This window comes from Sylvia atricapilla, chromosome 6 (genome assembly GCF_009819655.1).
Source record: "Sylvia atricapilla isolate bSylAtr1 chromosome 6, bSylAtr1.pri, whole genome shotgun sequence".
NCBI lineage: Eukaryota > Metazoa > Chordata > Aves > Passeriformes > Sylviidae > Sylvia > Sylvia atricapilla.
Window position 1 is genome coordinate 49707160 of NC_089145.1, and position 13030 is coordinate 49720189.

The 13030-nt window shown below is 38.2% G+C and overlaps 1 protein-coding gene across 2 annotated transcripts in view; it reads right to left on the reverse strand.

Annotated features, from left to right (window-relative positions):
* BEGAIN (brain enriched guanylate kinase associated) overlaps window positions 1-13030 on the reverse strand; it is a 161311-nt gene that overhangs the window by 49955 nt on the left and 98326 nt on the right. For both annotated transcript variants that reach the window (XM_066321893.1, XM_066321892.1), the window contains 2 exons: window positions 11479-11640; window positions 5208-5274 (listed from right to left, as the gene is read on the reverse strand). In XM_066321893.1, coding sequence (XP_066177990.1) covers window positions 5208-5274; window positions 11479-11640 — 229 coding nt within the window. The remainder of the gene's footprint in view (window positions 1-5207; window positions 5275-11478; window positions 11641-13030) is intronic.

Below are 13030 nucleotides of genomic sequence, written 5' to 3' on the forward strand. Positions count from 1 at the left end.
ACCTTGACCAAGACATGTCACTTTTCTATGCCCTGTTTTTCACATTCACAGGTGACACCTGCTTTTGTGAAGGACTTTGAGATGTGAAATGCCTGGTGCAGAACACCAGGCTTTTCAGGCTTATTCTTGTTCTTAGTTTCACTGCCATTGTGGTAAATTCGCAGATAATCACAAAGGACTGAGGCACTTACAAGAAATAGACAGGTCAAAACCACCCACATCCCATATATATTTCTTTTAGTCAATATGGTATCCCAGGGGGTTGTCCTGAGAGGCAGAGTCCAAACCATGGAGATCAGGATGAAGAAAATGATCGACAACCTCAGGTATCAGAAATGCATATCGGTGGCCAAAAGGTAAGAGGCATGTTAAGAAGGAGTTTTGCCATAATGCAGCAGAGACAATACTGGAAGTGAGAATTTGGTGCCTCTTGGGAAGAGGACTGGGCAACCATCACCAACCCTAAAAATGGAGCAACAATGGGAGGTGAATCTCTGTTCAGAGAGAGTGAAAGGACTGAGGATGTGTGCTCACACTCATGTTCCCAAGCTATCCAGGAGAATTCATTTGTTTTACTGCAAAACTTATGAACCTACTCAGTCTGAGTTTGTGTAGTTCCTACAGGTGTTAATGTGTGTAGGTCCTATTGCCATTTGGCAACATTTTTAACTTGGAATATGAGTGTGAATAGAGTTAGTGAGAAATCGACATCTTTATCACCAAGTGCCTGTAAGCATAGAACCATGTAGCCTTAAGTTCCCCCTAGAAATGCATTTTTTCGACTGCTATTTTTATAAATTACTTGTTTCTGTGCCATTTACGGTCATTTCCTTCCTTAGAAATGTTATTTTGCAGTTGTTTAGTCCACAAAGCACAAACCTTCTCTGGCTTCTGCCTTAACTAACCAACCAGTATAAATTTCTCTTGAAATTCACAGCTGTCTTCACTGAATGTGAGTAAATGAGCCTGCCAGGTTGAGCTGACTCTAAACTTTCTTGTCTTTGGGATGCAAATCCTTGTAAGTATATTTAGGTCATCTCTATTTGATTTTCATGGGACATGGGGGAGGGGGAGAAACTTCTTCCTTAAAGGAAAGAAAACGAAAAAAGGGCTTTAAATCACTCTGTTCAAAGTCACTATCAAAGTCATCATGCTCCATTCAAGAGCCCAAGGATACTGGGCTTCTGTTATTATGTTTGTGTGAGAAAAGGGATTTCTCTCCATTGTGTTCATCTTGCACCTATGATTTAAACCATATTTGGGTTATGATTGGTAGGTATCATAAGAGACTCTTGTGCAATCTAGTCACTGTTTCAAATTCCAAAGCCAAACTGCTGGTGCTTAGATGTTTTTAATGCCTGAGTGAAATTGTTCAGCAAATTCCTTCCCATATTCTTTACCTTCCTGGGCTGGATACCCAGCAATCTGCTTCTTTTAAAATAACATTTCCTTGACACAAAATCTCGGAGCATCACTTAAAACTGCGCAGCTCATATTTAATTCATATTTGGATTTCCCCAACTGGAGATGCTTCAGTATACATTATGGCCAGCAAACTCGAACCCCCCAGATATTCAAGAGCTGGATAAATAACTGTTAATAACATAGAGCATAAAGTATTTGCTGTACCTCTTAGTCCTCCTCCAACTCATAGGCAGAGGCAGAAATGGGATAAAAATCAGTGCAGTGCTCAGAAAGTGCAGAATTTCAGACATGATCAGCCTTAGCACAAATCCCTCTTTACTGCTGGTTTATATAATCTCTTCCAACTTTATGGGAGAGTCACACTCCCAAACTGCCTTTATGTAAATGAAAAACCAGGCTTTGATGTGTAATATTGTAAAAGTTCTATGGTAAAATTTAGCTGTAAATTTTGTACATTTTTATTGTCAAAATGTAAGAGATGATAAAATGTATAATGCACTGTGTGCAGAGGGTTGGAGCTGGCTTTGCAGATGTGGGAACCAGAACTGATACCATGCATCAGTCTGTCTGTCAAACTTTGTAAATAAGACATACTTTAGGGTGTTTCTGGATAATAAGGTCTCCTGAGCTCTTTGCAGCTGGATTTCTGTGATCATGTTTTCAAGAACATTCAAAATGCAGATGGGGGAGGAGAAATGGATGCAATTTTCATTAGCAGTTGGGTTTATTAAGCAGCTATTATTAGGCACCAGTTCTTCTCAAATGAGGATACCATTAAAAATGTGGCTTATAGCATTAAAGGTAAAACTACAGAACTAACTGCAACCAAAACCTTAAAACTTCAAAAGCTTTTTAAAACACATTGCTTAATTCCAGAAGGATCATACAGAGAATACAGCTGGACTGAGATCTTATGAAGGATTTCTTAACTTGTGGCTGGAGTGACTTGCACAATCTATTTATACTTGCTGTTTGTGAGCAGCACGACCATGGCAGAGCTCTAAAAACTCAAACAAGTGTAAAGGAAAGTGAAGATTACTGATGACAACTGGAACTAAATATCATAAAAAGTTATTTGATTGAACCATGCTGTGACAGAATTGCTCTGCAAAATGTGAGGACTCTGCTTAGTCTTTTCCCACATCTTAATAGAGAAACGAGTTATAAAGATTAATTATTTAGGCAGACAGCCTGTATATTTTACTTCTTAACCAGTGGTTACAAGAGTAAAGAAATTTTCTCCAACTGAAGACACTTACTGTGGTAAGAACAGGAGTTTTATGAGAGGTGACAGCAGAATTTTAACTCTGTGCCACATTCCTCCAGTGTTCCATGTGTTTAGTCTTGCCCAATTTAATACAGCAAGCTCTCCTCTGATTTCAGGATTGCATTTTTCAACACTTAGCCAAATCAGACACCATGGTTCATATTTTGTATTTATACTTCAAGTTCTGATGTGACAGAGGTTTCAGTTGAATACCATTTGCTGCGAACAGAAGTGTGCTTTCAAATATTTTTAAATATTTTATGGATTAGCACCCAAAAGGAAGGAGAAGCCTAGAAGAAAAGTAACTGCTACATCAGCTTCTTTTCTGTGACTGCTGATGAATTAATGATTATCCTTTTACATCTCTCATACCAGTAGCAGGCATAAAAGGCTTTAACATTGAGGATACCCAAAAATGCTGGAAAAGGGAGGTCACAGTGGAGTCCTAGGTAAGATGCGATGAGCAGGGACCAGTCACTGGGAGAGGGCGACTTGTGACTCACCTGCTAGGGCAGGGAGTAACTCACCTTTGGGGACATCCTATGTTATCTGCAGGCAAGGGGAGCATGGGACCACTGCCTGGGGATCTTTCTTTTTCCTACTTGTTGAATCTGAACCCACCAAATAGTCAAAATGTGTAGGTGTGTGTGTGTGTGTGTGTGTATATATATATATATATATACAGAGAGATGGGGTAGGTGAGAGAGGAAGAAAGTAAACACATGGTTTATATATTTGGATTTGTATAAGGGTAGAGAAATCAAAAGTGTTTGATTTTAGAATGACAAATAAAACAAAACAAAACAATTAAGGCACACAACTGTTCCTCCTAAGAAGGAAAGGGAGAAAGGTATCCAAGAGCCCAGTCCACAATAAGCTATTTATTAAACAAAGCAGCTGTTATTTAATTTCACTGTCTATGAAGTATTGAAGGCTTCTGGAGTGCTCTGAAAATCAAAAGGTTTGACTTATCTAAATCAGATACAGTACTTCTCCCTCTTTTTCCTTTTAGTATAGTTTCCATTTGACATTTGTTTTGTGTCTTCAGTTTCAATATTTCAGAAAGCAAAGCAGTCTGGAGTTAAGTGGTGTACAGAGCCTGATTGATCTTCTTGAAGCCTCTAAAGCTATCTTCAATGACTGTCATATTAGTGGGATAAAGAAAGGCACAGTGTTCCACGGGACTAGTGTTCGGTATTTCTGTGCTGTGCTCTGAAATAATTTCTCAAGGATTTAACTGGATGCTGAAACAGCAATTTATAAATTCTTTACTTTGATCTGAAATACCTGATAAAAACACATGGATTTTCTGGAATCTTTCTTTCTGTGTTTCTGTGGTTTTATTTCATTTACCAGCCTGAATGACTCTACTTTATTTATCTTTTGTGGTGCATAGGTAATAAATGTAGCATAGGCTACAGAATAAGACAAAATCCTGAAGTGATTTGGGTGAAAGGAAAAAGCAACAAAGGAAGAGTGGAGAAAAAAAGCAATAACCTGGCACCAAATGTTATCTATGCTTATACAGTGTTTAGACATATATTTATGAACAAATGTCAGGTACAACCCAGCTCTAATTTTGCCCTGTTTTTAGCCAGTTGCAAAAGCTCAGTCCTCTATTCATTGTTAGCTATTGAAATAGAATTGTGAGAAAAGAGCAATGGCATTTTCAAAAAATTGTTTATTGGTAAAGGCTGGTGCCTAACCTGAATGTTACTACAGCCTGTACTTACTCAAAATCCATTATAAATTGTCCCCCCAATCCAAGCTGCTCACCCATGCAATTGCTACCTGAGATTTCTGGAATTTCAAAACTGTCATTCCTTCCTCTCTAAACATTATCCTCACATCCTTTGTCATTTCACCCCTAGCAGTGAGCACAATGTCCCAGCAGCATCAGCAATGAGCCAGGACACCAATGGTTTTGCCATTCCTTTTTGGCATCTTCAAGCTATTTTGAATCAGTGATGCTGTGCCTTGCAATGTGGAGCCCACAAAGGCTGCAGTGTTTTCTTCCCTCAGTTATTAATTGGTCTCTGACAGTGACATTGACTTTGTGGTGGCAGACACATGCAGATTGGAAATTAATATACTGAGCTTGAGAGTTTTGAAAGAATTTAAGTTACACCATCCAAGCTCTATTAAATCACTTAATAAAAGCTGAGTGGAAGTATCTAAGAAGCATGAGAAAACCTCAGATTGTCTTATTTAAATGTGATACTTAATGAAAACATAAATATTTAAAACCCACGAAGTTATTAACTAAATTAACCAGAATTATTTTAAAGGTACAATTTACTCAGCTAGATCATCAGATAAGGCAATCTCTATTTAAATTGATGGGGCTATGTCATTGTACACAGCTTGAGCTCTTCATCATGATATCTTTTCTAAGTATAACTGTTTTTAGAGCTTGAGGGGTGTTTTTGTGACAGCTACATACATGCTTTTCCAATGACTTAAGAACCATAAAACCACATTTAATATATTTAAAAAAGCACTTATGATAACTTACCATTCTGTAAAGTTTATCCTCCAGATCCTGATTAATTCTTTGTAAGGCTAGGTAATTGTTTTGTATCCTAAAACAAAGATGATATCATGTAACTAAATGCATTTATTTTTGTGTTGTTTTTTACCTGTATTTTCACATCAGTACAAAACCTTGGCTTGCACTACTTGAATTCTATTTGCTTATCACTCCTGTTACCAGTCAGTGGTTGCCTTTGAAATGCAATTACCACCTGCTTCCTAAGCAAACTTCCAAACTTCTTTGTGATATTTTCTTACTATATTTAGCAGCAAATTCCAGCAGGAAGTAAAGAAATGTTGATTGTTCTGCACTTGTGTGCAGACACACATTACAGCCTAGGAGTTTGCACAAGGTAATTATAGTTTTACATCAGGCTCAAGAATAGTGTGTAAGAGAGGAAGCTTGAGCTCTAGGCTTAGGCAGCACAAGAAAAGATTTATCATGAAATTACAGCAGAATCCTGATGCCTGTAGCCACATGTGGGCATCAACATGTGACTTAGAAGAGAATATTTCTTCTTTCAACAAAGCTTCAAGAAGTTGCCTATTTTCTCCAGGAAGTATATGTAGATTGCTTAGCTGAGAAAAGATGGATATTTATTTTGTCAGCACTTAGGGATTGAATGAACTCACAAAACGATGCTTCCCTTCTTATTCCAGAGCAACACACCAAAGAAAAGTTTCAGCCTGCACATCTTTATATTACTTAGATGGTAACCTTATTGTAATGAACAAGCTGCACAGCCTGTAGGAAAACCATTGGTATTTTGGTAGTCTCTGTGGCTTTCTCTCCACAGAACCTAAGGAGGATAGCTCCTTGTTCATTAGTACCCAATACCTCAGCACAATGTATAACAAATGTAAAGCAGATGTTAGAAGCTCTGCTGTGAAAAGTTTGTCTGAATAAATCTATATGACTGTATGGATCAATAGGTCAAAGTATTTTCAGCAGTGAGGAGATTTTAGGTAATGCACAAGTGTTTTCACTGTAAGAGTGAACACAGATGTAATGAACATTTATACAGCAACTGCACTTCCTCTGAGAAGTCTGGATCTGGGTGTAGTTTCTTTGGTTATTAGGGTGGGACTGGAATTAAAGAAGTCTGTTTATCATTTGGTTAGGAGTGGCTGCTGAAACTGGAATGAAGATCTGATTTCCAAACATGCTGTAGTTGCAAATCAAAAGGTCCAGCCCACCCCTTCTTGGCAATGTGATGCTTATCTCAGCTTCTGTTGCCATGGAGATTTTCTTTCCAGCTAAATGATCAGAATTCTCCATTCAGGGCAGGCCAGTGGATTGCAGTGCCCCTTTTAAGGGATGCACAGCTCTGGCTGGGGCTCCCAGCATTGCAATAACATCTGCTGCATGGACCTGAGAGGGGATGTCTGTGCCAAGGACATCTGCTCTGTGGATATAAATAATGACATTCCCATGGGTGAACTTCCTCGGGGTACTGAGGGTCAGCCCAGAGTCAGAGGGCCATTTCCAACATGCATCGCAACCTGGGGCAAGTCCCAATGTTGCCTAGGTTTAAGAGAGCTGATGAGCAGAGACTTCCTTCCTGTGAGGAGGATCTGTGGTAAATTGTGTTTGCTGAGGTGGTGACCCAAATGGGCTGACAATCTCTGAGACTTGTACTGTGAGACTTGGTCAATACTCACCAATTCTCACAGTGCTATTGTGGTTGTGTCCAGCTGACTTAAAGGATTGACTGAGCTTTGCAATTCCCTGCACTGCCCATGCTCCTCACAGCATTTACCACTAAGCCTCTCTATAGACATTGATTTGTGCAGCTCTAGGTTTACTTGGGATTTTCCCAGCCACTTAGCTGTCAACACAACAGAGACAAATGTCAAGGTTCTCTGTACCCATCTTTTTGTGGTACAGAAGAAAGCAGAGATGATCTTGATACACAGAGGGTTAAAATGACTTTGCCTGCAGCTACTCAGCACAAATATTTTGTTTTGCTGGTAACTATGCACGCCATGATGCAGGAAAAATGGATTTAGATAAGTAAAATAGTGCCTTCTGGCTGAGCCCAGAAGTGCCCCAGCACCTCCTCTGTTATGGTTTGTATTTTTTGTCTAGTAAAGCAAAATAGAACAGGTTAAACTTGCTTTGCACCCAGGCAGTTTGTGGTTCAAGTGGAGGTGGTGTAAAAACCGATTTAAACATTAGCACCTGCAATGCTCTAAAAGTTTGCATTGGTTCAAAAGCACTTGCATAACTTCCTGAAAATAAAGGGGAGAAAAAGTTTCATTCAGGGCTTTTCTAGCCCAGGTGCCTCTGTACCACAGGCTGTTCTGCAGTGGTTACTGATGTGGACAGCTCAAGAGAGACCCTGAAGGTTCCATTTTCTTAACTTTGAGACCATGAATAAAACCAGCAGAAACTGCTGCTTGCATGGCAGTCTACCCAAACAATGGGATTGTTCCTCAGCCTCTGTTTTCACTTTTTCTGTTGATATGGATGATTAAAATGGTAATTATCATTAATTATTTTTCAATGACAGGTCTTTCATGCCATCGATGGTGGTAGAGGGCTCTGCAAGAGTTTATCAAAAGAACTTCTTTTGCCTTTGCCCATCAAAATTTTGCCTGTTGTATGTTTAGGAGAAATTAGCCCACAAACTGTAATTCTCTAGCTCTCTAAAACATTCATTTTTTTTTTCTCTGACACTGACAAAATGACCACTGCCCAGTACAGTCGTATGAGATCTAAATCCACACTAAGTAGGAAGTTGAGCTTCAAAAAGTGTTTCTATTGAGAACAGTATGCAAAGGTAGTCAAAATAAGCACAAACATATACACATGTACACAAGCACATACACATGCACATATATTCATAAACCCCAAATTGGAAATTCACTGTGCCAAAAGAAGTGTCAGCAAATGTAGGTGGCAAGGAGAGAAATGGACCCAGAAATACATGAAAGAAAGTGTTAAAGGGATAAAAGAGGAACAGAGTCAGATCAATCTTTAGGTAAAACTGTAAGATAAAGGGAAGGGGAATTAAAGAGTAGGGAAAATTATTCAAATTTGAAAATGATCTGATGAACAAATGGTAACTTAACCTTGTTTGCAGAAAAAATACACCCAGATACCCTGAACATTGTGAAGTATGAAATATTTTAACCTTGTAAATCTGGCTTTGAAGATAAAACAAAGGATAGCCTTCCCTATGCTGCAAAACTGCTCTAAGGATAAACTCATGTAAAGTGATAACCTATTATCATGTGTTGATGCATTTTTGTGTTGTTCATGTCATTAGGAGATACTCATGTGACTTCAGGTGCACATATGTGCATCCATTAAAAAATGTTTGGATTCTTGACCAAATAAGGGGCTAATCAAAAATATTCTGACCATATTGAAGATGTCAGCTGTCTGGGCTCTGACCCACCAAACAACACACTCTTCTCAAAGACTAGAGATTACCACTGAAGAGGGAGTCTGCAAAGGCCTCTATTCCTCTGCTTCCACTCAATCTCAAGCTCTCTTCAAGCCATGAAATACATCTAAAGTAAGATTTTGTCCTCGGCTGACTTTCTTTAGAGAATTTCTTCTAGAGTGTAGTTAGCTTTGAAAAGTGACTCTTGAAAGAGTAGCTTCTTGTTCAAAATTTTTTTCTCTCTCTGTTATCACAAGTCATACCAACATCTTTATGAAAACAATAGTTTTTCCTCCAGGATTCCTGTTCAGAACACCCCTTCAGTCAGTGAAAAGCCTTGCTTTTGGTGAAATAATTATATGTGTGGGCTAATCTCAGTGCTAAATATATGCTTGTGTGAGTTTACTTCTCATGCCTTAAAATAACTCTACTTTCTGTTAAAATATAGAATGGGGATCTCATCAAGTTGTTAGCCAAGGCGAGGTCTCAAGGAAGAAAACCAAAGTGAACTTTGGAGTCCAGATGTGGTTCCAAGCTTGGATTTTGAATTGTTTTTAGATTTTAACTTATGAAAGCTGTGCTGATCATGTTAGATAAGGGACCACTGTGAGGAATATGAAATCCCCTCTCTTTTCAGTCACTTTTCAAAGCTGAACCTCTGCTTTACAGCTATTACTTTCAAATCTAGTTAACATTGTTCCCCCACTGAGAAAAAAGAAAGAGGCCATCTCTAAATATTTGTAGAGAGGATCAAAACTTGATAATTGAGCCACACAAGTGACCTCCTCTCTTGAGTAAAAGTGGGGAGGCCTAGCAACAGCACAGGCAATTGTAGATAAATTAGGATAAAAGCTTTCAGAAAAGATTACAAAAGGATAGTTGACTATCCAACCCCTTGGAAAAAAATTGCACTTTGCAGGAAAGGAAATTTAATAACAGAAATGTTCTCCACTGTATGAGTGAGACCTTGTTACACAGGGGCTATTCATTTATGGAGGGTTAAATTTCTCTCCCTGTGCAGTGAATAAAGGAAGAGAAGCATAATTGAAATTAATTCTACTTCTTTGTTTTTCCTACATTGATTTTCCTCTGTGCCATGTTGCTGACAAGCTTTTGGATGACAGGTTTTTTTTTTCAGACATCATCCCTCTCCAGGTTGACAAATCTAGATGTTCAGCTTGCAGGATGCCTTGCTATTCTCAATAGAAACATTTTTAAAGCTCACCTCGTAAAATATTTTTGGCTTCCATTATGATATGTCTTCAGGGGAGTAATCACCTGCCTGAAACATAATTTTTAATATAAGTTTTCTTCATAATATGGTACAATGTTCCATTAGAATATTGGAAAGTCAGTTCTACTAATGTGATGTTCTGCTATGAGTCCTAGAGTTGGCTGTGAGCCCCTGGCCTGAGTTTCAAAGGTGCTTAACCCATTGGTGCCCAGTGCAGTTGATTAGAGGCTTTTTATTGACTGGGAAGCCCATCTGTTTTAACAGAAGTAGGACGGTCAGCCTCTCTGCTGCTTTATGGTACCCACCCAAATTGATGCTTCAAGAGAAAAGAGCACCAGTGTTCCCTGTCCTGGGGTGAGCTGAAGCAAAACTACATCAAGAACGAAGTCACTTTCAGTGGCTCTGCTCTAAGTGAAAAGATAGGAAAAATATTATTGACAAGAAAACTATATGGAGAACCTCCAGACTGCTCTTGATAGACGTGTGCAGATTTCAAAATCACCATGACACCTGCATATTTTAGTCTCATTTTGAGAAGAATGCCCAGTTAGAGAAGCTTTTAAGTTATAAGGCCGCACTAGGCTGTTTCCTAAATTGAGATCTTACAGACTGTTTATTCATTCTGTCTAAATTTTGCATAAAATGATTTGGTTGACTCAGTTTATTGGTGGTTTATGTCATTGTTTTGGTTTGGCTTTTGCCTTCCTCAAGGAATGAAAAATATTTCTTTGGGTATTGCCCTGGAATGATTTATTCTGAATTTCATTTTGAGTCATCCAATGAATTAATCAAATAGTTCCATTAAGATATCAGTTTAAGAAAGTCTCACAAGACATGCAAATACATTCCTGCATAAGTGGATAATTCTAGTTTCAGAAGATTTGAAAACAAGTGAAAAAATGGATATTAAGAATCATGATAAATTTTAGTCAAAGTCTATGGACCATTTTAATCAGTGCCAGGAATGTTAGAAGTGCATGCTTAACATAATTTATCATTAACATTAACTAGGTTCCTGATTTTCAACAGCACTGTATCACAGCTACAACAGTTTTAAACAATAGCTTCTCAGCATCATTCCATTCTGCTTGAGACTAAAAAGGAAGTTATTTGCTGTACTATAATGCAAAATGCCTTAATATTATTGCAGTTGAACAGTGTCAGCTTTGAGTGATGGAGAGCCAAATTCTATTCTCTTGTATCAGTGCAATGAAGTCTAAACAAAGAAAATGTGCAAAGTCATTAAAATATTTGTCTGTATATACAGAGCATAAATAATATGTGTATATATTGTCGTGGGTATATAACCTTTGTATGTATAATTCCATATGACACTACCCCACATTTATGTTTATACATAAATAATGTCATATTTGCATAATATAGGTGTATTTAAATTTGCATATTTGCCTTTAGTACAGACATTTTACACATCGCATGTAAATAACTTCATGTGGCATGCAATATATATTCAGGTAAATGAAATCTATATATTAAATACGAAACAGGATGTGTTATCAATAAATAATGAATCATGCACGCTTACACCTGTGCTTGTTTTTACTTCCATATGCCTTTAATACAGTCACTTTTAAAATTCTGTTTATTTCAAAAAGTTCATTACTAACCTTCTCAGTTTTTCAGTTACTTTTTCAAGTTCCTCCTGAGCACGTCTCAATTCTATTTCAAGGTACTGACGTGTAGAATCAAACTCTGTTTCAAGCATTTCCAGCTTATGGGTAGTGTACGATAGGCGCTTTCGTAATTCCCCCTTCTGTTCTTGCAAAGTACTAGAAAAACAAAGACCACAGCTGTAGAATTTAGCTGCTCGCAAAAAGCTTTTCATGATCCACTCTTTGACCAGTTCCCTAGAGTATAGCTTGGCCTACAGCCAGAAAAGCATGCTTAATTTTTTTTTACTGCATTTTGAAAATCTTATGATTCAGACAGCTGACTATCTACCATCTGTCCTTTCTGGTGTATTTATTGCTACTATCTCATTATCCAGAATGGAATATGTTGTGAAAGAATTTTCATTAAAATACAAAACACAGGTCAAAGTTTGGTTTCACACAGGACCTTTCATTTAGGATTATCTTACCATAATATGACTGAAGCAGCAGGTCTCTATAGAGCAGCAAAAATAAACTATGCAAAAATATTTCCTTGCCTAAAATCCAAATTAAAATTCTGTGGAGAAAGAAATTTTCACCTTATTTGATTCCTTTTTCACCCCAGTCATTGCCCAGAGATGCCAGAGACCTTACTATTCAGCATTTCATCTGGAGAATGGTAGTCTATTAATAATACCACAATTTTAAGGTTGTAGGTCTTTCCCTTTTCCCCCCACTTATTTGGGAGCCAAGGCTTTCCAGACTCAGGTGTAATCCTTTATTTTTCACAGTTCTTTCCCTAAAGAACTTATGCCTTGATTGTAAACTATTTTCAGTTACAGTCTTAAACAAAACTAAGCACGAGGTTCAGGTGAGCCACTCAGCATATGCCTTAATTCTTATCTGCACAACAGAGATTTTTGTATTTTTGTCTACTTAGTTTGCAAGCTCTTCAGTCTTCTAGCATGTTTGCAAGTTGAACAGCAGGATGGGATTCCTGCCAGGGCTGGGATCTCTGGAGATGACTGGAACTTGGTTCATATACTGCAATCTCAGTATGGAGCTGATCTCTTGGCTCCAGGTGGGACCTCTGAGGCTCTATGGAACTGAGGTATTCCATCACCTGGACACATAGTGCTACCACAGGATGCACTGTGAATTGCCTTGCTTTTGTTTTGTTTTAATCATGTGGTAAAAATAGTTCTTCAAAAATGAATGGCAAATCTTGATTCCCTTTGATGTCAAGTGAGTGCTGCCATCAGTTGAAGCTGAATAATGTTTTGGGTCTTTAATTAGGCAAGAGAGTTGGGAACAACATGTCAGTCTTCAAGGAACACTTATCTGACCTGCCTACAGTGTGACTGGCTTCTCCTCTGCAAGCTGTGATAGAAGACCAGTAAGTTAATGCAAAAGCCTTACAATTGCTGCTCGCTTGATCCATGCAGCTTTGAGCTGGGAAAGAGCCGAATGTTTTGCCAACACGGCGCTCTATTTCAATTGCACACATTGCGTGGTTACAGTTATACTTAGATTACCACTCGTGGTTATATTCTCTCAAAATAATATA